The sequence below is a fragment of the Nilaparvata lugens genome, chromosome 1 (genome assembly GCF_014356525.2).
Source record: "Nilaparvata lugens isolate BPH chromosome 1, ASM1435652v1, whole genome shotgun sequence".
In the NCBI taxonomy this organism is placed as follows: Eukaryota; Metazoa; Arthropoda; class Insecta; order Hemiptera; family Delphacidae; genus Nilaparvata; species Nilaparvata lugens.
Window position 1 is genome coordinate 83,496,311 of NC_052504.1, and position 23,638 is coordinate 83,519,948.

General features: G+C 34.8%; 1 protein-coding gene across 3 annotated transcripts; it reads left to right on the top strand.

The window, feature by feature from the left end:
- The first annotated feature begins 54 nt into the window (after window positions 1-54).
- Window positions 55-22,798, top strand: LOC111058402 (translation initiation factor eIF-2B subunit delta). Of its 3 annotated transcripts, none has more exons than XM_039445552.1 (10): window positions 55-189; window positions 3,567-4,879; window positions 6,126-6,242; window positions 7,947-8,050; window positions 8,817-8,922; window positions 9,454-9,633; window positions 13,152-13,279; window positions 14,990-15,167; window positions 21,514-21,697; window positions 22,596-22,798. In XM_039445552.1, exons 2-10 carry the CDS (start codon window positions 3,692-3,694, stop codon window positions 22,748-22,750), a joined length of 2,340 nt encoding a protein of 779 aa, XP_039301486.1. In that variant the 5' UTR covers window positions 55-189; window positions 3,567-3,691; the 3' UTR covers window positions 22,751-22,798. The 3 variants fall into 3 exon arrangements, with proteins under 3 accessions (XP_039301486.1, XP_039301492.1, XP_039301497.1); XM_039445558.1 differs by having other exon boundaries at window positions 109-286; XM_039445563.1 differs by having other exon boundaries at window positions 109-281.
- Window positions 22,799-23,638: the final 840 nt, after the last annotated feature.

Below are 23,638 nucleotides of genomic sequence, written 5' to 3' on the forward strand. Positions count from 1 at the left end.
AAAATATTAAAATATTCATAGTGGTAAACTCACGGCTGTAATTTTGGTAGACTTGTAGAACAGCTGCTTCATGAAAAATATCATACGTTTTGGAAATTTGGATACTGTGAGTGATATTCTGTATTGTAGAGGTTATAAAGTTTATCAAATTGCAGATTTATCTTTCCTAACCAGTCATATTGTTTAATCGTAAGTTAAAATCAAAGTTTTTAATTAATTCATGAAATGTATACAAACTCCTCATCAAGTTTACTGTTGAATGATCATTTTTCAAAAGTATAGTAAGGTTATGTCACATTATTTATTTTACGGAATCAATTTTTAAGATTGATCTAATTCTAAATTTACTTTCATTATATTATCTCACTACTCACTTTTGATCAAATAATGAACTACACCATAGTTGAAATTAGCTTATTAGATAGTAGGTCTATGGTTTTTGCCTATCATCAGTGATATCATGCAATCTGTTATCTTAATTTCCTAACTTAGTTACTATTCTGCAATCTTGCAGATTATTTAAAGAGTTGACGTCCCAATTCAAAATTACCTGTAATTATTGGCTTTCTTTAATATTGTTTTGTAATGTATAGGCTCCGTTGCACCACTTTTAAATTTCGTCATCTCTTTGTCAATCTGCTCTTTTGTTGATTCTATAAAATGATGCAATATTTCAATTACATTCTTACATAAATCTTGTAATTTGTTAGTCCATAATCTTGATACACAAAGTGGACCGCAAAAGAACACGCCAGGAAATAAAAACAAAAGTAAGCAAATTGGTTCAAACAATAAAATTTCAAAAGTAGATACTAAACACGCTGCTCTTCAACGTAAAGAAGTCAGATAGTGAGTAAAATGGACGTTTCAACCCGCCACAGAACTGTCTCATAAACTAGTTGATGTAGGGAGCTAGTATTATATTGCATAGCTTGGCTGAAAGATGGACACAGCCAATCTGCGTTCTGCTCAGCGTCTGATATGGCACGTCCAATCTCAATCTTCCCCAGGTCTCATATGTGTGTAAGCTCTGCATGGTTGCAAGCACTGTATGTTTCCCGCAGAGTGTATGCATTATGTATAGTGAGAAAATCGATATGATCCTCTCTTGAATGAAAAGAGGATCAAAGTACGCTAGTCTATTGGCAACACACAAAGCCCTTAATGTCATTTTCGGAATCCGCAGGATCGGTACTACATCCACAACTTCACCCCACCAAGTGAGGCCATACAAAATATCACTATGAAAAAGAGATAAGTAGCATATTTTTAGGTCATGACATGGAATACGGCACTTCAAGTTCCTGAACAGGTAGACCACACTGCTCAACCTGCAACGAAGACCATCAATATGCTCACTCCATGACAGTTTCCTGTCCTCCAAAAGCCTCACTGGAGCACAGTCCAATCCTCCCCCCCCCACCTTTCCTAAGGCTGAAAAAGAATAGAGTTTGTCTTGGTTGAAGCAGTCCTGGTTAAAGCATAAAATGGTTTGTCGCAAACCAGCCCACCGTAAAATCTCTGGTTTCCTAACTAGAAAAAGGAGCTCCATTTTCGTCATTGGCACCTTCATAACCCTAAGAACATAATGGAAATGATAACCAATACTTAACATATTTATTATAATTACTAACTAATTAACTTATTTATTATTTCATGGAGTGGCTCAAAAATTTGCTAAATTACTCAAAAATTTCCAATTTATAGAGATTTGAGTAAAGTATTTTTGTTTTTAATTAGTTTTTAAAAATCAAAATTTTAAATTTTCAGTTTAGTCATTATTTTTGAAGTGGAAATTGGACTTTTTGAAGTGAAAAGTGAAATCTTAACCTCATTCTTTTTTGAAACTTTTATTTGTAAAAAATTGGGAGAAGTCAGTTTTGGGCTATGCCTGTTGTCTTCTCCCAATCATATTATATATTATAATTATGATTTGTGATTGTCAATGAAATAAATTATAGTTACTAGCTAATGAATTTCTAATGATGAATAGTGATGTATAGAAGCGGGAATATATTGATGCATTGAGAAGGGGGTCGATGAAGGTTCGATCCTCTTTGCTCTTTGAAAGAGAAAAGAACCATTTAATGTAAACATTAAACATTAAGGGCTATTTGCACAGTGACAGTTAAACTGAATTTCATTTTAAACTGGATTAAATCCGTATCAAGTCTCGTTTGTTATAATGTGTTTCATTTTGAGTTCAAGCCACCAGCTGATTAAATTCAGTTTAAGCTTTGACTGTGCAAACGGCCCTTAATGTAATGTACGTGTAAACAGGCTTGTTGCTAAAAGTTAATCATGGTAGCTTTTGGGCTTAGATTTTTTATTAGTCATGTTTTTCTATTATTCTTATAGCATCAAGTCAGACACTTATAAGCTATTCTATGTTGACTCAAATTAATAAAATCATTGATTCAGGAATGACTCATTGGTGCAGCCTCTACAGGAAGATTTTTTGGTCCTGTTACCCAATTTTTAATGTAATTTATAAGTAACGGAAATTCAGTTGTAATAAAAATTTATAGTGGTTTTATAAAAAAGAAGAATTGTAATTCTACTACTCATTCCTCAGTTGATGAAGGTCATTGGAGAATATGCTTAAAATGTCCACTCATTAAGGCTACACATGCTTTGGCTCATTCCACCTTATTTATGTTCCATGGTAAAAGACATTCTGTTCAAAAGACGACCGGAATCCACACAGAATGTTACCTAACTCGAAGATAATCAATAATCACTCCTGTGTGTGTGTACCGATTGAGTAGGACTAACATCTTTGTACGACAAAACATCATTTACCTTCATTAGGATTAAATTACGATACCATACACTTATAATAGCGTAAAAGAACTAAAGAATCACTCTCCATATTGGTTAAGGACTAATGTTTTTAATGAGGGATCCTGGTTGAGTTAATTCAGATCAAATAATACTTAATATTGTCCCAATAAATAATATATTTCCTCCATTAACAGGTAGCAGGTAGAGACATTAACAATAAAAGACGGAACCTGTTTATCAAATTGATAAACCACGATTTAATTTACCTAACTAGAGGTTTTTTCATACATTCACATGATGAAAGGATACTCTGCTTTCGCACTTTCAATTTAACTCTTCATTACTGTTAAATTCTTAGTCCTTTTAACATCGTTATATTTGAATAATACCCTATCGGTTAGTTTTTACAACTTTTTTATTATGAAAGATGCCCACATGAGATCTTAGCTTGTGCATGGGTAATGGTAAGTGCGTGGGTGAGTTAATGATAATTTCAAACGTCCAACCTTACTGACGGGATTCACACCCACTACCAGGTAGTGCTAGCAGATTGAAGGGTGCAACGCCTCAGTTTTCTTGGCTAGCCTGTCTGGCAACCTCTCCCTAACCTTTCCTTGACAAGTTTGTAGAATTAAGAAGTCTAATATGGTCATTTGTGATTAGCCTACTTGGTTATTAGGCTCTCTTTGCATGATCAACCATCTCATGTAACATAATTTCTCTATGTTGTATAATTGATTCAATATTTTACTCGTATTTAACATATTGACTGTATTTTTCAGAATTACATCATCAAACCAGAGTAAAAATGGAGAGCACTCGAGAACGTTAAATTCATCATCCAGATCAATTACAATAAACGATTCCTTTGGGGATCTTGGACGTTGAATTGAAAGGAACGTAATTAATGAGTACAGAGATCAATACGAATGGTAGTGCTAAGGCACAGCAATCATCCAACATCTGTGTCGGTCCATCGAGCTCAGACCCTACAAATTCAAATCCATTGAGTAAATCAAAGAAGCGACGTCTCAGAAAAAAGAAGAAAAAGCCCTTGAAGTCGCCTGATGCTCCCGACAAAGCTTTGACAGAGCCGAACTCAGCTTCCACTCCCGTTGTAAATCCATCATCCAACGGAATAAAACAGAATCTATCAAAAAGTGAGAATATTGAAAAATCTGTTCCAGAGAAAAAGAACTCTCCTAAAAAAGTGATTGATATTTCTCGTGGTGGTGACAAATCAAAATCTATTAGACCTGCTGGTGCTAATCCAAATACGATCCAGAGTGACAAGTCTAGATCGGAAAACTCCAAGAAACAAATCAATACGGTTTCTGAATCGATACGATTGGATGGTGGTAAGCAGGAGAAGAAATCAAAAGGGAATTGCGGTCCAGATAGGCCTAGTTCTCTCACTGAGGTGAGAAACGTTCCCATCAATTCTGATCCTAGTATCGACAAGAATTTGTCGTTGGAGGGCTCATCAGCAATTGCTGAGAGATTAGCAATTGTAGAGAAGCTATTTGATAGTCCTGCTTTTTCTCATATTGTTGATAGAATTCAAGTAGAGACTGATACGAGGCAAGACCAATCTAGAGTTAGTGACTCACCAGTCAATCAAAAACCTCCAGTTTCAGCTGAACCAAAAGTTAGCCAACTGAATCAAAAGCCAGCAAACATGAATACAAAGTCGAGGGAAGAGGTGATGGCCGAACGAGAGGCCAAAAAAGCAGCAAAAGCTGCCGCCAAGGCTGCCAAGTCAAAGCCGAAATCAGCTGATGTTCCCGTTGATAGTGCCAATAAACCTGCTCAATGTGCCGAGAAGGACACAAAGATACCAACTTCTCAAAATGAGGTAGCTGCCACTGAAGATGCAACTAAGGTAATTCAAGAGACAAGCACAGTGCCGAGTCGAGTGTCGGATGTCGTGGATGGAACGGCCATGCATATGAAACGAAACCTTGCGCAGCTCATAAACCACCAAGTACCAGAAACGAAGAAAGATGTACCTTTGAAAATCGAAGAGGTGAAAAAGTCTGAACCACCCACAGAGAAGAGTAAAGCCGAGCTGAAAGCTGAGAGGAGAGCTAAGCAGGTAAGCAAATTATTCGATTTCGTTGTGAATAATTTGTTGTGCATTTGTGACAATTGACGTAAATATGCAAAACTATAGTCTGTTCGTCGAAAGGAGAGACAACAACATAACGTAGATATTTTATTACAAGTATAAAGGCAATGACTAATATCAGCAATTAATATCTGGTATAATTACATTAGTGCAAACGTTTTGTTGTTATCTCTTCTTCCGATGAACGGACTTTAGTTAGGGTATGATAACATTGGATACGTATCGTATATGTGCAAGTGCACGCGTGATCATGCATGACCAAGTGCGCAGATGAGAATCAAAGTCTGGGAAGAGCAATAGGAACACTCACACTGAACGCATGCACTTGCTGGTTGCGTTCAGTGTGAGCAGCTACAGACAAGTCATAACGTTTTTCAATGTCTCTTTCCAGATTTTTTTTCTGCTCATGCACTTACTCGCATCCAATGTGATCATACCCTATTAGTAGTACTGTAGTAGAAGCAGATTTGACATTTTTGTGAGTTATATTCTACTGTCCCTTCTCGATTGAGAGGATCCTACATTCTAAAATTATCCTGATCAACAACATGTTATCTTTAGCATTACAGATTTTAAATTTTCAATTATCTATTTTCATTGACTAAATAAAATCCAAATTAGTTGTGGTACTCAGTATCAATTTTGTTGAATATTGAATTTAATTTGTCATTGAATAATACAATTTCTCCTGATTCCATTCAACTTTTTTCTTAGATTTTTCAATATTTCTTGTAATTTAAAAAGGCTATTTAGCTTCCATCTAATTTATTCATCAGATGCCATGGTTTGAAATGGAGTTTCAAAAAGTAAAGTAAATAAAAGTTTCAAGTATGAAGTACAAGTCACAAACAACATTGAAAAGTAAAATTTAACAAATATTTAGAACAAACAAAATTGAACAAGAACATTAAGCATTTCGTTCAGTATTGATCTTTCTGACAGAATATTCCTTTATAATAGTGAAGTCCACGCTATAATGGCAGTGGAGAAAGATAGGAGAAACAGCGTTGCCGACTCTCTGCCTTACCACTGCCTTCTATAGAAGATAGTTGATACCGGTATATCTCTGATGTAATATTAACTGTTCATTCTTGTTTAAAATAATCGATTATATTTTATTTGTCAAGAAAATATATTTTTCAATGATAAATAATTAATTTTCATAATTGAGATTAAATATTTTAGTAATAATGCGATTTTGTAAACTATTTAGGAAGCACAGAGAGCAGCAAAGGCAGCATCCAAGGCAGCTGATCCTGACCAAGCCAAGAAAACCGAGGAGAAGATAGAAAAACAAGTCAAGGCAGCAGTAGAAACTGTTAAAGAGAAGGTGAGTAAGAGTGAAATTGAAATATTTCAATAAATTTTTGTAATCTTAAATTTCACTTTATTACAAACAATTCAGTTCTTCATGAACTGCTAGTTAATAAATCAATTTGATCACTTTAAACAACATAGCAGTCTAGTTCAGTGTAAATAATCGCAGAAAATCTATCCACGTGGTGACTTGGACCTAGACCTAACACACAACTACTCTGTGGTAGTTTTAGCAAAATTACCTCACTGACTGTGTGTTGTTTAAAACGAAATTAATTGATAATTTTTCTGTAATTAGTCTATATTTCAAAATAAATACATATTATCTCGTTTACTATAGTAAACGCGAATTGGAGAGGCCAAGGTCCATAAATACAGGTCATGACACTCGTGTTCCTTATGGAGCGGCCATTATGTGGGGTCTTTGTGGCGGTACATTTGAAATATTCCAATCTGCTCATAACAAAATCATGCATTATGCTTTTTAAAAACAATATTCTGGTTCAGATTATCTGTAAATTCAGGTTTTTTGGTTTTTTAATAATGAAATTGCAATAATAAATGGTTCAATAATTCATTTTTTATTATTAAAGATTGTTCCTATTCTTGTAACTTTTTATGATTCATAAGGCATAGTGACAAAAGGCTTATCTTTTAAAAACAGTTTAAAGTTCCCAATCAATTAAATCTAAAAATTCAGTTCCTAGTTGGAATCTAAATATTATTCTGTTCTGTGGAAAGAATTTATTTTATAATTCAAAGCCAAGCAATATTCCTTGAACAATATAACACATCATGTTGTTCAATCTATGATAATAACAGCTGATAATTTAAAAATTGGTGAACTCAAAGACCTTAAAGATGCAAAGATATCTCTTTAAGGTCTTTGGGTAAACTAGAACCCCATAAAATAATTGCAATGCATCATGGAATAATTATTGTGTCATGACCTGTATTTATAGACCTTGTGAGAGGCGGGTGATGGTGGCTCCATCTATGAGTGAAATTGGTAAATTTCAAGCAGTAAAAATGTTCAAACAGTTTGTCTGCTTTGAGTTTGTTTACATTATAATGTCATCATAACCTGATTTCTCATTAAACATTTTTTCAAGATTTTTCAAATTATGTCATATATTTCATTCGAACTGAATAATTTGGAATGGACATCAACATCTCAAGCAACAATTCAAGCCTTTACTAAACCGTTGTGATTGTACAAGTGAGGAGTATTTGTTTGTTTTTCTCTAAAACATAAATAAAAACTGATTTAAAAATTGTCTTATGATTGACACATCTCCAATATTTAGAATAAAATATGCAATTTAACAATTCACTCAGAGATTGTGCCACCATCACCCGCCTCAACAATTTGCGTTTATTATAAAATAACAATGAAAATTTATTGCTGTAGGCCTGATAAATTTTTGTTTTGGAAATGAAGATACTAGTGGATCAAGCATTACAGTCAATGTTGTTATTAATTAAATATTGCAAGTGAATTTGTCCCTCACTGACAAATGAACCATAGCATTTTTAAATTTCAGGCCACTAAAGCTATTGTTATTCCTATTACCTATCTTTAATCTTATGTGATGATTGGTTTTTGTATTATGTTGTAAGAAGAATTTTTTTAAATCACATTCACTATCACTATTTGTCAGAATGGAATTATTTTGTCCATAATTAGCCTAATTAATTTACTTATTCAATATTGTAGGTTGTACGACTGCATGAATCAAACGTGCCAAACAGTGAGGGTCAGTATATGATCAAACTCTTCAGTCATCTTCGTTTGAACAAGGAAAGATTAAAAGAAGATTAGTAAGTATCTTAAATTAGAATCGATATCAGTTTCAAAAATTCAATTAGGTTATTTATTACTCATTTCAGTTAATGGGGGATTTAAAATCAGCTAAACTTTGACTTGAATTTTACATGTTTTTACTATGTTTTTCAAAATTGTTTATTCAAAATCGTTGGAGCCGTTCTCGAGAAAATCGCGAAAAACCCTGTTTTTGACGACATTTTTGCCATTTAGCCGCTATCTTGAATTGCATCAGATCGAAATTGTTCGTGTCGGATCCTTATATTGTAAGGACCTTACGTTCCAAATTTCAAGTCATTCCGTTAACTGGGAGATGAGATATCGTGTACACAGACGCACATACACTCATACACACACACACACACACACACACATACAGACCAATACCCAAAAACCACTTTTTCGGACTCAGGGGACCTTGAAACGTATAGAAATTTATAAATTGGGGTACCTTAATTTTTTTCGGAAAGCAATACTTTCCTTACCTATGGTAATCGGCAAGGAAAGTAAAATCAGACTAAAGGATTATTCATCATAAATCAGCTGACACAGATGTGTGAAGAAGCCAGTCTATTGCTGCATTTCCATAAGGTCTATAGTTTCAATCAGGTACTTGTGGATGATAATATTGCGTGAGGTCTACTGTTCACAGAACTACTAGTACAGCTGATTCGAATCCTAGTATTTCATTGAAAATTACTTAGAACTAGCCATTTCTAGCTTTTATTCAATTGACCTAATTGACTTTAATTTTTGTTCTAGTGAAAATCTACATCCAGCAATCATCAAGCTGGGAATTCAGTATGAAAGTAGAATAGTTTGTGGATCAAATGCTCGATGCGTTGCTCTGCTGTATGCATTAAAAAAAGTAAGTTCATTTTCTAAAATTGTTCATTTTACAATAATTGTTTTATTATAGTTACCTATTAGTATAATATTTATAATATTAAAAATCCTGTTTTATTCACTTAAGAATAAAGGCCCGGTTCCACTAAGCTCGATCAAGACATTTGAAAAATGGTCAAATCGGGTTCGCTTTACAAGTGTGCACTGGAATCATCAATAGTGACTATCGCCATAAAAATCATATGTTCTAGTGAACCGTGCCTGATCACTACCTCCGTAAACAAAGCCGTAGTGCATTCGTGTGACGTCAACACAGGTAGGTGTCCACAACAAAAAAATATTGATTTCAGCTGATCTATATAAGCTAGTGCTTTTATTGGTGTAGGAGCCCAACCTGTGCTGACGTCACACGAATGCACTACGGCTTTGTTTACGGAGGTAGTGGCCTGATTTGACCATCATGACTGAGCTTTGTGAAACCTGGCATCAGTCTTGCTACTGTAATAAACTTGGATCTTGCTTCTACGAAACTTTGCTGCTTGTTGTGTTGCAGATGTTGAGCGATTATTGCACGCCGTCGAAACAAGAGTTTGCTCGAGGAGTGGAGAGTGTGGTGGCTCGGTCGCTGGCCTACCTGGACCAGTGTCGCCCCGCCTCCGTCTCCATGGTCAACGCCGTCAGGCACATTAAGCGCCATCTCACTCAGATACCCAACACACTCTCCGATTTGCAGGTCACTATCTTGCAACTCGCAACGTATTTTGAAGTTTAGCATATTCTATTCACTTAGTTTTAAAGTCATTCGTCTATTATTCTCACATAACTATACCATGTTTAGCACGATTAAGGTTAGTTTCAATTAAAATAATAATGTTGGGGTGAGTGAGTTAAATTTGCAACAAATATATTAATAAGAGATTTAATACCATTCGTCTATTACTATTATTATAAGTTTTCCAAGTTTAGAATGGTTAAGATTGTAGATGAGAATGATGGTTTTGATGAATGAGTTGATTTGCAATAAACAGGTTGATAAGAATAATTTCCCAACTTCCCCACAAAAAATCATTACAAGTTCTACTCACTCCGTTTTAATACCATCGTACACTATGACGAATTGTTCAAGTTATAAATGCCAAGTATTATCAAATCAAATCAAATAATTTATTTGCCATACAATAAATACATAGGCATTCAAAACATAATAAAAGAGAATACATAATTTTATAATCAAAAGTATAAAATAATAAAATAAAAATTAAGCATAAATAATACCAAAATCATAATTAGATACTTCTCAATGGTAATCCGGCATCACCAGCAAAAGGAATCAAGCCTTGCCCGCTGGTGAGAGTTGCAATCAGCTAATTGTGCTTGAATAAATCTGTTACATTGGTTGTTTCCTAGTTTTATACAATAGTAGAGAAAAAAATAATCCACGCTTTAAAATATGTTTTTAAAAAATTAGATAATGCTTTCAATTGAAAAGAAATAGTTTTCTCTTATCCAATTTTTTAGTATTTTGTAATTAATTTTTGCTTCCAGATCAAAAGGCAATTCATTTATGAATCTTGTACTTATATAAATGAGCTGTCTTCTAACTACTGTTAGTTTTGTTTTATAAATTTTATATTTATAGGTTGTATTTGGTCTAAAATCATATTGAACTATATCATTTAATAAAAATTTGTTTTTATACTTAATAATATATTTTGCTAAATTTTTCAAGTACAATTGCCTTACAGTCATCACATTAAATTCTTCAAATAGCAGATTATTTGGATGCAATCGATGTTTATTCAATATTGTTTTAATAATACACTTTTGAGTGATGAATAAGTTATTTAAATGACTATCGAAAGCCCCACCCCAGATTGTTATCCCATATTCTAATATGGATTGCACCAAAGCAAAATATACTGTTTTTAAATCCTGAAGTTTGAGTATTTTGTTAATTTTATAGAATTTGAAAGAAATATATTTGAGTTTTTTACATAAATAAGCTAAATGAAAATGCCATTTCAGGTATTCGTCAATAATTATCCCTAGATATTTTAGGTTACTTACATTTTCAATACTTGGACAAACGCAGAGATTCTTGTCTGTGCACTCAGAGTGAAGTTTAATTTTTAAATAAATACTAGGCTTTCCTGCTGCATTTGCTGAGAATGAGACATATTTAGTTTTTTGAACATTCAAACTCAGAGTGTTCAATTCCAGCCATTTTTTAATTTTACACATATCCCTTTCAGCAACCCTGAACGCATCATCCCAGTTTTCCGCGCGAAAATTATAGCTGTATCATCAGCAAATGATACAAGTTTACCACATTCTAATTTTAATTTTAAAAGGTATCAATTTTCTCGTAGTCGATATTTTAGATATTCTTTTTAAAGGACCTATAAGTGATGATTCAATAATATTGTATAATGAAGATATAAAGGGTTGGTGGAAAGTATGGAAACAGCTTAATATTTCTGTTACAAGGATAACTTGACATTATGATTTATTGGGGATCCTATTTGTATAAAAAACTAATTTTCTGGCGCTTCAAAATTTTGGTCCGCCATCTTGAATCCAACTTAATTTTTTTTTTGAGTGGGAAGGTTGTCATATGAAACATGATTTCGATACTGTATTTCAAGTAAAATGAATGACCTGCTGGTATAGCATACCATCGACCCATATTATATTTTGCAGTTTCAAACGCTTCAGGCTTCTTTTCTACCTGCATATTTGTTATACAAGTATTTTGAAAAATTGGAGCAAAGCTGCATTACTGTAGGTCCTTTGTACAATAATATACAGTATAATATAATAGACTACAGCCGTTAATACAGCGTGTCTGTAGCCGCGCTGTTGGAGTCTTCTCTTAGGAATTAGACCCCAACTTCATAATACAATATAACATAATAAGTAAAATACGTGTAAAATAGTATGTCTACTTAGTTATCTATATAATAAGAGAGAGTAGGGTTGTCTTTGTTCGTGTGTTCGTTTGTTCGCATCAAAACATGTCAACTTGTGGATTGCATACCGGAAAAACGGGAATGATTCAGATCTCCAAATTTTGCACATAGATTCTTAAAATATCAATCTCGTGCACCTGGAAGCCCAAATTTTAATTTTCCTTCTAGATTTTTCAGAATTAATGTTTAAATTTCATTAATGGTACATTCGATTTCATTAAAAAATCACCAAATCATATGGTCGAAATTTAAAAAAATCTGTTTCTCTATTGCTTTCTACCTGAAAAACATAGTTTTGAAACTTCGTTTTCCTGATGCAATGTTTAGGTCTACACGTGGCATGGATTATTAATTTTTCAGCTAGAACAATTTTTGAGACAAATGCTAAATAAACGTCTACAGTTTCATCAATGCTGTATCGGCAATATGAAAACGCATGCAGTTAATATGTCTTTCAATGAAGGTGTTGTTATTTACATAAAGAAATTATATTCTTCCATTTTCATTTAATTTAAATTTCAAAATTATTCGAGCCCTGATAGAATGACTGACTCACTGTACATATGCCTATTTTGAATTATTCTAGATTTAATTTCGTCAAGTTTTAAGAAAGACCCTTGCGAAGCACGGGTTACCTGCTAGTTAGAGATAAATTAATGAATTATCAAATTTTGAAATTAGTCTGATGACTGAAAATTGAATGAGGTAAAGAAATCTGGTTATTACTAGAATATAGTAAAAATCATCATCAAAACCATAGTAAAAATATTTAAAAAGCTATGCTGATTTGAAAACCCCGTCTAATTGAAATGAGTACTAAATAATTGCATTTTTGAAACTGATATCGATTATAATTCAAGATACTTATTAATCTTCTTCTAATCTCTCCTTGTTCAAACAAAGATTACTGAAGAGTTTGATCATATACTGACCCTCACTGTTTGGCACGTTTGATTCATGTAGACGTACAACCTACAATATTGAATAAGTAAATTAATTAGGCTAATTATCAACAAAATAATTCCATTCTGACAAATAGTGATAGTGAATGTGATTTAAAAAAATTCTTCTAACAACATACAAAAACCTGTTTAATATATAGGAAATGACTCAGTTCTCAGTCGAGTAAAATCATCTCCATATTTACTAGTTGCATTTTGTTGGTGATTGTGTTGATTATCTGTTGAAAATAGTGTTAATAATCTGGGGAGTATATAAATATATCTTATGCAATGAATTCATGAAACATTAAAAAACTTTGTACTGCAATTATAATTTTCAGGCAAAACAAAAATTGTACGATGTAATCGATACGTACGTGAGAGAGCAGATTGACGTAGCCGGCGAAGCAATAAGCAACACTGTGCAGAAGAAAATAACAGACGGCGATGTAATATTGACTTATGGCTGGTAAGACGCACATTCATTGATTTACTACTCATCCGATTATAATGATTGTATTGTTATTTTCTTGTTGTATTTATTCTGTTATGTGTCTACTTTTTATTGTTTGACTAGATCTTGTAATAGTAAAATAAATTCGTATGGCTTTTTGTTGGTGGGGAGTCCCACCTCGCCTGAATGTATCATTTGAGCCCTCAATCAGCCCATACTTCAGCCGAGACCGACAATTTAACTTGCCCATCCGATATCACCGGAGTCACCTGACTAAAAAGTCAAATATTAATATCCCTGACTATTAAATCTTCCATTGATGCAGCTCTGAAGACAACATTTCCTTACTCAAGTAATCTTATTTCAATACCGTGACTAATCCAATAGTAGAGGTTGTAAACTTAATCTTTAAAAAAATTGAAATAATTTATTCACAGTTTTATAAGAAACCTGGTAATCATGTGAAATGAAAAGCTATTCATTTCCGAAAGGATATTAAAATTATTCAATTGCTAGATAATGCACAATCGTTGAACAAAAATTTTTTGAATAGCATTGATCTAGTTTTTCCGTTCAATTGTGAATAATCTTTTTCTTCTTCTTCGATGACACTACAGCCCAGGCCTCCTCAATACTGCGCCTCCATCCATCAGGATCTCTTGCCTTCCTTCTCCAATTCCTGATGCGAAGAAGTTCTGCTGCATCCTCTGAGATGCCATCCACCCATCTCAGTATTGGCTTTCCCACCGGTCTTCTGCCTCCCGGTTGTCCCATATATATTTTTCTGGGAGACCGAGTGTTTGGCATCCGCTCCACATCTTAAGCGGCTCAGTCTGACATATACAGACAGGGGCGGCTCTTTATAGAGTGCAGCTGATTCATTGTTGTTTCTTATTCGCCAGACACCCTCATTACACACAGGTCCATATATTCTACGCATCATTTTCCTTTCCCAGCGGTCTAGATTTGCTGCAGCCTTGGATGATAATATTCACACTTCACTTCCATACCTTACCACTGTGCGTATTGTAGTTTTACATATATTCTGAAATTGTGAATATTGAATATTTTGTTACCACTATTCATTATACAGAAAATGATCATAAAAACCATATTAAATAAACCCAGATTGTTCCCTTCAAAAATTGCATTCAGTGAATTGAGAGTCATGTCAATCCGTCAACTCTATGTGCTTAGCATATTTAAATATTTCAATAAACATAGAAGCTCATTTTCAAGAATCAATTTGACTCATAGAACTATTCATTCATTTTAAAACTATTCATTATTGTCGGGACTAATTCACAATTAATAGCATTTATTTTAAATATACTTACCATTGTTTGAATAAAAAGATTCCATTTTAAATTATTAGCTTAAGATTTAGAAACAGTTAAATCTCTACTCCTACTGGCGAACAAGTGTTTCACTTATGCCAGTAGTTCTTCACCTCCAGCCGTATTTTACAGATAGATGATATAGATATTTAGAATAATAATTGTTGTTTTTTTCTGATTGTCACATCTTTTTACTGTTTTTGTGTTTTGGTGAAATAAATTGAATTGAATTGAATATGCTTGCATTAAATAAATATTTTCGAAGGATCATTTATTTGAATCCATTCAATGGATCATTTGATACAATGAACTTTGTATCATTGGATACATCAACATATTTGTGTATCTGTCTTTTAAACTCAGCCTTTAACGTGCAATTTGTTTGTAGCTCGTCACTTGTACGCAGAATCTTGACAGAAAGTCACAAAAGCGGCACTAAGTTCTCGGTGATTGTAGCGGACGGCGCGCCCTGGTTCGAGGGCCGCGAAATGCTGAAGCGGCTGGTGAAAGAAGGCCTCACATGCAGCTATGTGCCCATTTCAGCCGCCAGTTTTGTCATGAGAGAGGTGGGTCGCATTCTTCATTTCAACTCAGTTTTGGCCACCAGTTCTGCCTCATTTCAGCCACCAGCTTTGTCATGAGAGAGGAATGTCGCACAATTCTTCACTTCAACTCAGTTGTCAGGCCTGTTCCAACGGTGACCGCAACATTTAGAAGATTCAAACTTTAAACTAACATTTATTAAACGATACATTTTGTGTCTTTTTTTACTGGGGACAATGTATTTTGCATCTACATAGGAAAAATAGTATTTACCACCAAGTCGGGGGTCTCTCTAGCTTTGAGATGATTAGCCGGTCCTTTCCACACGATATCACGCGTCTGTCATTCTATGAAAACCATTTAATTCTAGATTAATACTGAGTACTTAGTAGATGAACATTCTATTTTTATTACTCAATATCAATTATTAGTTTCATAGAATTACCATCATTATCCATTCAATCTTCCATACAATAGAACATTGTAGGGCATTGTAAATAGCATAGCCACCTCTAATACAGAGGTATTAGAGGTGGCTATGTAAATAGCCAATGAACTTTCAAAATCTATTTTCAGTACTCGCATAGATGGCTAAATTCAAATTTCAATGTTCTTTTGTTGATAAGAGTTTTAAATGGTATTGAATGAATGAATCAATGCCATTATGGCTTTATATTACAAAGGTATCGATTTTTAATAACATGAATCTCATCTTTGCCACCTTGAGTGGTATGGAGGATTTCAAGTCACTTGATTGATAGAAATCAATGAACCGATAACAAAACAGATAAATGAAAATGATAAAACACGCTACAGTAATGAGCAATCTGAAGAATTAAATTCAAAAATAAGTTTTTTGATTCGTCAGTAGTTCGGCGAAGACTTGGTACATTATATTAGTAGAACGAAGCAAAACTAAGATTATCATGTTCCTAACAGTCATGGAAGTGTCTGCTTCTAAATACTCACATTTAGAGAACGAGTACGAGGAAGGAGGAGAGAGAGGAGGAAAAGAAAGGTCAACAATTGGAAGATTTTTTGGAAAAAACATCGATACATGGATTTAAATACATTGTCGATCCCAGCAGACATTGGATTGAGCTTTTATTCTGGTGTATAGGTTTAATGAATTTCATCATTTGATTTTTTCCAAATAAAAATGTCTGAATGGCGAGAAATCCCATGACAATTGAAGAAGCGAATACTCCCCTGCAAATATTTACATTGCCATCGTCTGCTATAACAATTTGAGGCTCATTTTTGTAATTTGAAAGCTCATGTCACAGTCTTGACAGTCACAGCGATTCACCAGTCAAGCTTCTAGTAAGTCATCGTCACGATTTTAAAAAGTCGTGAACTCTCTCACGATTAAAATTCTATTCAGACTCTGTTTCTAACTGCCATGAACATGAATTTTTCTAATATTCTACATAGAAGAAGAGACAGAAGGAGATCAAAGGCCAATCGTAATTTTTTGTGAAAATGCATAATTCTTGATGATTTAATACATATGCCATCCTGAAAGACACCAGATTGAATGTTTATTCTGGTGGATAGTTTTAATAAGATTCATCGTCTCGTTCCAAATGAAAATGTCTCAACGTTCAGAAACCACAATGAAGTCACTAGTTTCCCCAATACCATATCTACACTGCCAGCTTCTACTATCATTTGAACCATAAATTGTTTCAGCTCAAGCTGGTAGTTTAGGTAGAAAGCTTAGTATTCGCCACTCCTATTGTCATCGGGATTTCTCGCCAAAGAGACATTCTTATATGAAAAATTCAAATAACGAGATGATGAAACTTTTAAAAACTATGCGCCAGAATAAACGCTCGATCCAGTGTCTGCCAAGAACACCGATGTATTTGAACCTATCAATTGACGAATTTCCAAAAACCTCTTTCAATGGGTGTTGACCTTCTATCAATCTTTCTTTCTCGTCTCCTATGTAAATTTCGAGAAACACACACAACCATGACTAGTAATAGCACGATGAATGTAGTTTTGAAACGTTCTTCTATTATAATGTGGCAAGCCCTTGCTGAACTACTGACGAATGAACAATCGTGACACTAAGGCTCAACTCAAACTTACGCGACTCAGGCCGAGAAGAGACTCGACTCTAGTTGAGAGCATGTGCTTTCGAATGGTGACGTCGCGGAGACTAGAATCGACTGGTCTGAGTGTCACCATTTGGAAACACATGCTCTCGAGTCGAGTATCTTCTCGACCTGAGTCGCGTAAGTGTGAGTTGAGCCTTCACTGAATTTTATACTTCTGGAAGCTCATTACGTAAGCGACTGTTTGCCCCTCAGAGAATTTGCATGATGAAGTAACAACAATTCATCCTCATGGGATTTCCATGGTGATTGCAAGCTGTGACCATAGAATCAACTGACGACCTTGAAAAGTTATTTTCAACTAGCACAACAACTTGATAAAAATAATGATTATTTTTATTAAGAGGATATTTCTCTTGTTTTTCATTATTTTTATGAGCTTTCAGCTTTAGGCCCGGTTGCACAAAAGCCGGTTAAGTTTTAACCGTGATTAATTTCACGAGAACCAATCAGAGAAGACCTTTTAGAAAATACTGCTTCTCTTATTGGTTCTCGTGAAATTCGTAAGGCGTTGTGTTCGAATCCCGCCGGTAGGCATGGCCGTTTGATCATCTCATCAAATCACTAAGTGCCGGTAGCACAAAAGCCGCTTAAATTTTAACCGTGATTAATTTCACGAGATCCAATCAGAGAAGACCTTTTAGAAAAGACTGCTTCTCTTATTGGTTCTCGTGAAATTCGTAAGGCGTTGCGTTCGAATCCCGCCGGTAGGCATGGCCGTTTGATAATCTCATCAAATCACTAAGTGCCGGTAGCACAAAAGCCGCTTAAATTTTAACCGTGATTAATTTCACGAAAACCAATCAGAGAAGACCTTTTAGAAATGACTGATTCCCATGATTTCTAATGGTATTATTCATACTCACTCGGCTTGGCTGAGTGGAAATAGTTCAATTATAACTAGTGAGAATTATATTTTCACTGTCACTGTTGTGTGCGAATCCAGCTTGAGGCGTTGCGTTCGAATCCCGCCGGTAGGCATGGACATTTAATCATCTCATCAAATCACTGAGTGCCGGTAGCACAAAAGCCGCTTAAATTTTAACCGTGATTAATTTCACGAATACCAATCAGAGAAGACCTTTTAGAAATGACTGATTCTCTGATTGGTTCTCGTGAAATTAATCACGGTCGAAATTTAAGCGGCTTTTGTGCAACCGGCACTCAGTGATTTGATGAGATGATTAAACGTCCATGCCTACCGGCGGGATTCGAACGCAACGCCTCAAGCTGGATTCGCACACAACAGTGACAGTGAAAATATAATTCTCACTAGTTATAATTGAACTATTTCCACTCAGCCCAGCCGAGTGAGTATGAATAATACCATTAGAAATCATGGGAATTATATTTTCACTGTCACTTTTGTGTGCGAATCGTCACAGCTTTAGTCGTCTCGGCTAACCTGTCCGGCAATTTTGCTGGTTGCATGAACTATCAATTAATCAAATTTGAATTCTCTACTTTTGTTACACTTACTACAGTTATTGACTTGATAGTAATATTTCATTAGCTAATTGCATGCATGAACTAATCAAATATCCAAATTTGAACTTTCTGAAACGGTATTAGTTTAAAAGCTTTCATAATGGCATTGGTACTAATTAATATCAAAAGTTAACCAGAAACCTTGTGTGACTGAATTCCCCAGTTCAAGTCCTCAAATCCCCAAGCTCTCAAGCCCCTCCCCCCTAACAAGTTGTACTTCATGTCCACCATACATTATTCCTGATAATTTTCTCTATAGTTTCATTTAAAAATTGAAATTTATTTTTCCAATTCAATACATTTAAATTTTTATATATTGACTAACATGGAAAAATATTCTGAAATACAACTCCTGATTTAAGACAGTGAGGGGTCGATCATGTTCAATGTGCATTTTGCAATCTCTTGGAAAATTATGGTTACCTGTGCAGTTGTATTGACAAAGTTGTAAATAACTAAGCATTAATAATATAATTTGGAGTTGGCTTGAAAAATAATTGAGGGCTAATGGAATTAATAAAACAAACTTTATAAAACATGGATATTGCAAAGGCTTAAGAAACTATTCTTTCCTCAACAGTTCCAATATGTTTATTAATATTCGAGTATACTTCATTAAGTCAAGTTGAGCCATGAAGTAACACCAATTATTGTGGAATATTTCACTCATTCGCTATCCGCAGAAAACCATCAATAAAATACCTCGGCATTATACTAGATTCTTTTCTACGCTGGGATCATCATATAAATTGCCTCTGCAAGAAGTTAACAAAAATAATATTCAAGTTCAAAATGCTGAGAACAATTATAGATGAGAAGTGCATGAAGATGGTCTACTATTCCTTAGTTCAGTCTTTGCTTGCCTATGGAATTGTAGGATGGGGAGGAACAAACTACGTTCACCTCGGCCCCATTATAAAAGTGCAAAAACTAATAATTAAAATAATTAAGCAGAAGCCACCTCGTTATCCATCAGACCAGCTCTACAATGAGTTTGGTGTGATGGACGCAAGACAACTCTACTCCCTAGAAATTATTTGCAGACTGCACAAGAACCCAGAAAGCTTTCTTAATAGAAACCACTGTCATAACACTAGAAATAGAAGCCTACTTATCACGAACGTGGCTGGGAAGGCAACATACCAACGACACTTCAACCACCTAGCACCAAAACTCCACAATTTACTTCCTGTGCACATCAAGATAATAGAAAACTCAAGAAAATTTAAATGCGCCTTTAAAAACTGGATCACAACAACTGGAAGACATAATATAGAAAACATAATTTCGAACAATATGTGAGCTCACTTACCCAATGTATTTGCACCCCCACTCTAAATTTAATTGTATTACTACTACACCTGCTCTAGAACATGGGTTTCCCATAGTTGAGTAAATTAATTTCCGAAAAAATTCAATTTATTTATATTTGTAGTAAATTTCATATATTGTATTTTTGAATATTATGTACATTTTATTGATTAGATTGTTTATTTGTATATTAATGGAAATAAAATTTATTTGTATTTGCATTTGTATTAAAATACTTGAACAAGATGACAAGATCAACATGATCAACAAGTATGTCTAATATTATATGAATGAAAGAATGATGGCTGTATTTCATCCAATCATAAAAATATTCAATTATCTATTCAACTGAATAATTGTAGCCTATTTTTGAAGGCAAATTTAGTTTCTAGCGAATGCTAAGATCTTTACCCTACTTCTTAAATCTATGCTTTACATAATTCTATATTTTTAGTTATGAAATTATACATTAAATTAAAATAAATCATTTGTTGTGAAAATATACCTTGAATTATTTACAATAAATTTTTGAAAAAATCATACTCTTTTTAAAATTACTTCTACAGTTTTCATAGTATCTTCTTGAGAAAATTCCTTTGTATGAACTATTTAATGTAGCTGGCAATTACTTTCTCAAAATTTAAATATTCCTTCCAAAAATATTTTTACTTGAAGTTGCTGATTTAGCTTCACTATTAAATTATTTCAAAAATTGAATAACTATAAACCAATTTGGCTTTAAAAATATAATTTTCTTTTAAATGAAATATCATAGAATGTGAATTTCTGTGCTTAAATAAGTTTGCTAAGCGTTCTAAGAGATAAAAAGATCAAGCCGACTGCTACCGTGAACGCTTATTTAGAAAATTTTAAATACATTTCAATACCATTGAGCTCAATATTCTATAAGATTCTTAACATTGCTTTCATCTGAATCACGGTACATTTTCATCTATATACCGTGACCTGAATCATTAAGTGGGAGATTGATAGTTAAGATTGATGAAAAAAGAAAATTCATTTTTCAATCGGTCACAATTGCATTAATATTTTGTATTAAACATTCATAAAACATATTATAATCGAGCAAAGTAGCAGCTGTCAAGTAGCCAATGTGTCAGCTACAGTAGCACCAGCTAAATTCAGCTACAGTCACGGTCTCACTAGTTGATCCCTAGACTTATTTACCTCTATCCTATGCATAGGAATATGATTTAGTCGACCAGCTGAGTTATTGCTAGTTATTCGAGTTACCAGCCTAGCACTCCGTGATTTTATTATTATTTGGAATACAGCAGTCAGGCATGTGGAGTTGGCTCATTTCAACTTTCGCACCTAATAACTAGGGATCAGCTAATGAGACCACATCTGTAGGTAGGGCTCAAATAGCTACAATTATGTTGCATAGTGTGACAGCCTTTTTTCATTTTTTTTTTCAAATTTGCAGGCGAGTAAAGTAGTAGTTGGAGCGCATGCGTTGTTGGCGAACGGATGTGTGGTGTCGCGTGCGGGCACATCGCAGCTGGCATTGTTGGCACGCTCCTACAATGTCGCCGTCCTTGTCTGCTGTGAGACGCACAAGTTCTCCGAACGCGTGCAGACCGACGCTTTCGTCTACAACGAACTTGGAGGTAACAGCTCACATTACAAAATAACACATTTTCAAGGTTTGATGAATTATCTAGTCTGTTCATCGAAAGCAGACAACTATAACATGAAGTTTGCGCTTGTGTGTATAAAAGTGATCACTCATATCAGCTGTTTATTGCTAGACTCGTAAATAGCAGTGCTATGTTCTCATTCACACCGAATCATGTTCTGTGATTATGCACGTCAGTATCCATTTGTCCAACAACGATTTATGTGGCTACTGTGAATCGGTCTTGTTGTTCCACGATTCATTCTCACACACTCATGTTTATCGTCTCTTGGCTCCCAGAACACACAATAGTGCAAAATGCTATTTTGCTACGGTATTTATATTTACTGTTACTTTCTAGTCTAGTCTACAAAGCTAGTAGAACAGCTTCAAGCATGAAAATAAGGGCCAAGGCACACGAGGCGTTTTTTCAGTCAGCAAGACAGGACAGGTAGCTCTCAGATTGGCTGATTAGGTTGGCGTATCGAATGAGCTTCCTGTCCTGTCGATTAAAAAAACGCCTCGTGTGGCTTGACCGTAGATGTGATTCTTCATAATTATGATTTATTGGTTGATCCTATAGGTGCGCACAGATTTACGTGCCGCGAACATGAGCAATTCACTTTTAAATCAGCTGATGCTAAGCTTTTTATATCTGTATCTTACCGTTTCTGTAAAATACAGATAGTCAGCTGATTAAAAGTGAATTGCTTATGTTCGCGGCGCGTATATCTGTACGCACCTTATTGAAGAAAACAAGCACTATAGAGAGGTCCACGTTATGACAGTATCTGATCAACTTAGATTTTGCTATCCTTGTCTATTATTCGACAAAGCCGGTGTTACTATCCTTTTCTAGGTCCACAACGATGCCAATTATGTTTTTGACAGTGTTGAGAGAGAACAAAAGGAGAAACGACTGAGCCTAGCGTACGACCTGACCCCTCCCGATCTGGTGACAGCCGTCGTCACAGAGGTGGGCATTCTGCCCTGCACCAGTGTCCCTGTCATTCTACGCATCAAGCCATCTGAGTCTGTTGTTTGAGATCTTATTAGTGAATTATTTTTAAATATTAAAATGCGTATATAACTATGTTGTTTGTTATTAATCATTTATTTCGATTCCCTCATCAATCATTTTTAAAAAATTATCTATCATTGTATTATCCTATGATTGGCACATCACAAGAAGGTCCATGATTAACCCATAATCCTGACTTTCTCGTTCAACGGCTATGACTACTAAGCCGGATTTCTTACTAGAGCGACGTTTGTCTGAATACAGCATATTTGACAGCAAACTATTTATAATGGATACAATAAGCAGTTTCCAATTCATTATTGTTCGTCTTTCCCAAGGAGCAAAAACTTGAGTTCAGTTCTAACCTGTATGATCGAACGGGAACGCGACTAGGTGCCACCCCGACTACTTGTCCCCTTTTAAAACCGGTTTTTAGGGGACAAGTAGACGTGAGCCATACCCGTCTAGTTGTCTCCTTTCTAAGGAGGTGACAACTAGTCGGGGGGACACCCTGACACGAGGGTGCGAGGTGTCAAGTTGTCGAGTACGGTCATGACTAGTTGGCACCTCCTTAGAAAGGAGACAAGTAGTCGGGGTAACAACTTGTCGTCAATGGTATATTTTCACGAGGGTACAGGTAGGTAGTCGTCTACGGTCACGACAAGCTATCACCTCGATTCCACTCCACAAGAAATAAACAATTCCGGCTGGCTCCTCATTTGAAAGTTGGAAAATGAAGCCAAACTACTATATCTGAACTGTCCTAGCATTAGGCTCAATTTACTCGTAAACGATGCGTCTGACGGGAAAATATAACTGAACAAAATGTGTATCATAAACAGTAATAAAAAATTGCGTGATCCCTCCTCCCTACGCCGCGGGGGTGTAAGTTGTGCTAACTGGTGCTCTTTA

What these genes read in the sequence shown, in the direction of transcription:
- LOC111058402 (XM_039445552.1), top strand. Translation starts at nt 3,692, where the DNA reads ATGAGTACAGAGATCAATACGAATGGTAGTGCTAAGGCACAGCAATCA. An exon ending in GAAAGATTAAAAGAAGATTA is followed by an intron (nt 8,051 to 8,816) that starts GTAAGTATCTTA and finishes TTTTTGTTCTAG; the next exon opens with TGAAAATCTACATCCAGCAA. An exon ending in TGCTGTATGCATTAAAAAAA is followed by an intron (nt 8,923 to 9,453) that starts GTAAGTTCATTT and finishes GTTGTGTTGCAG; the next exon opens with ATGTTGAGCGATTATTGCAC.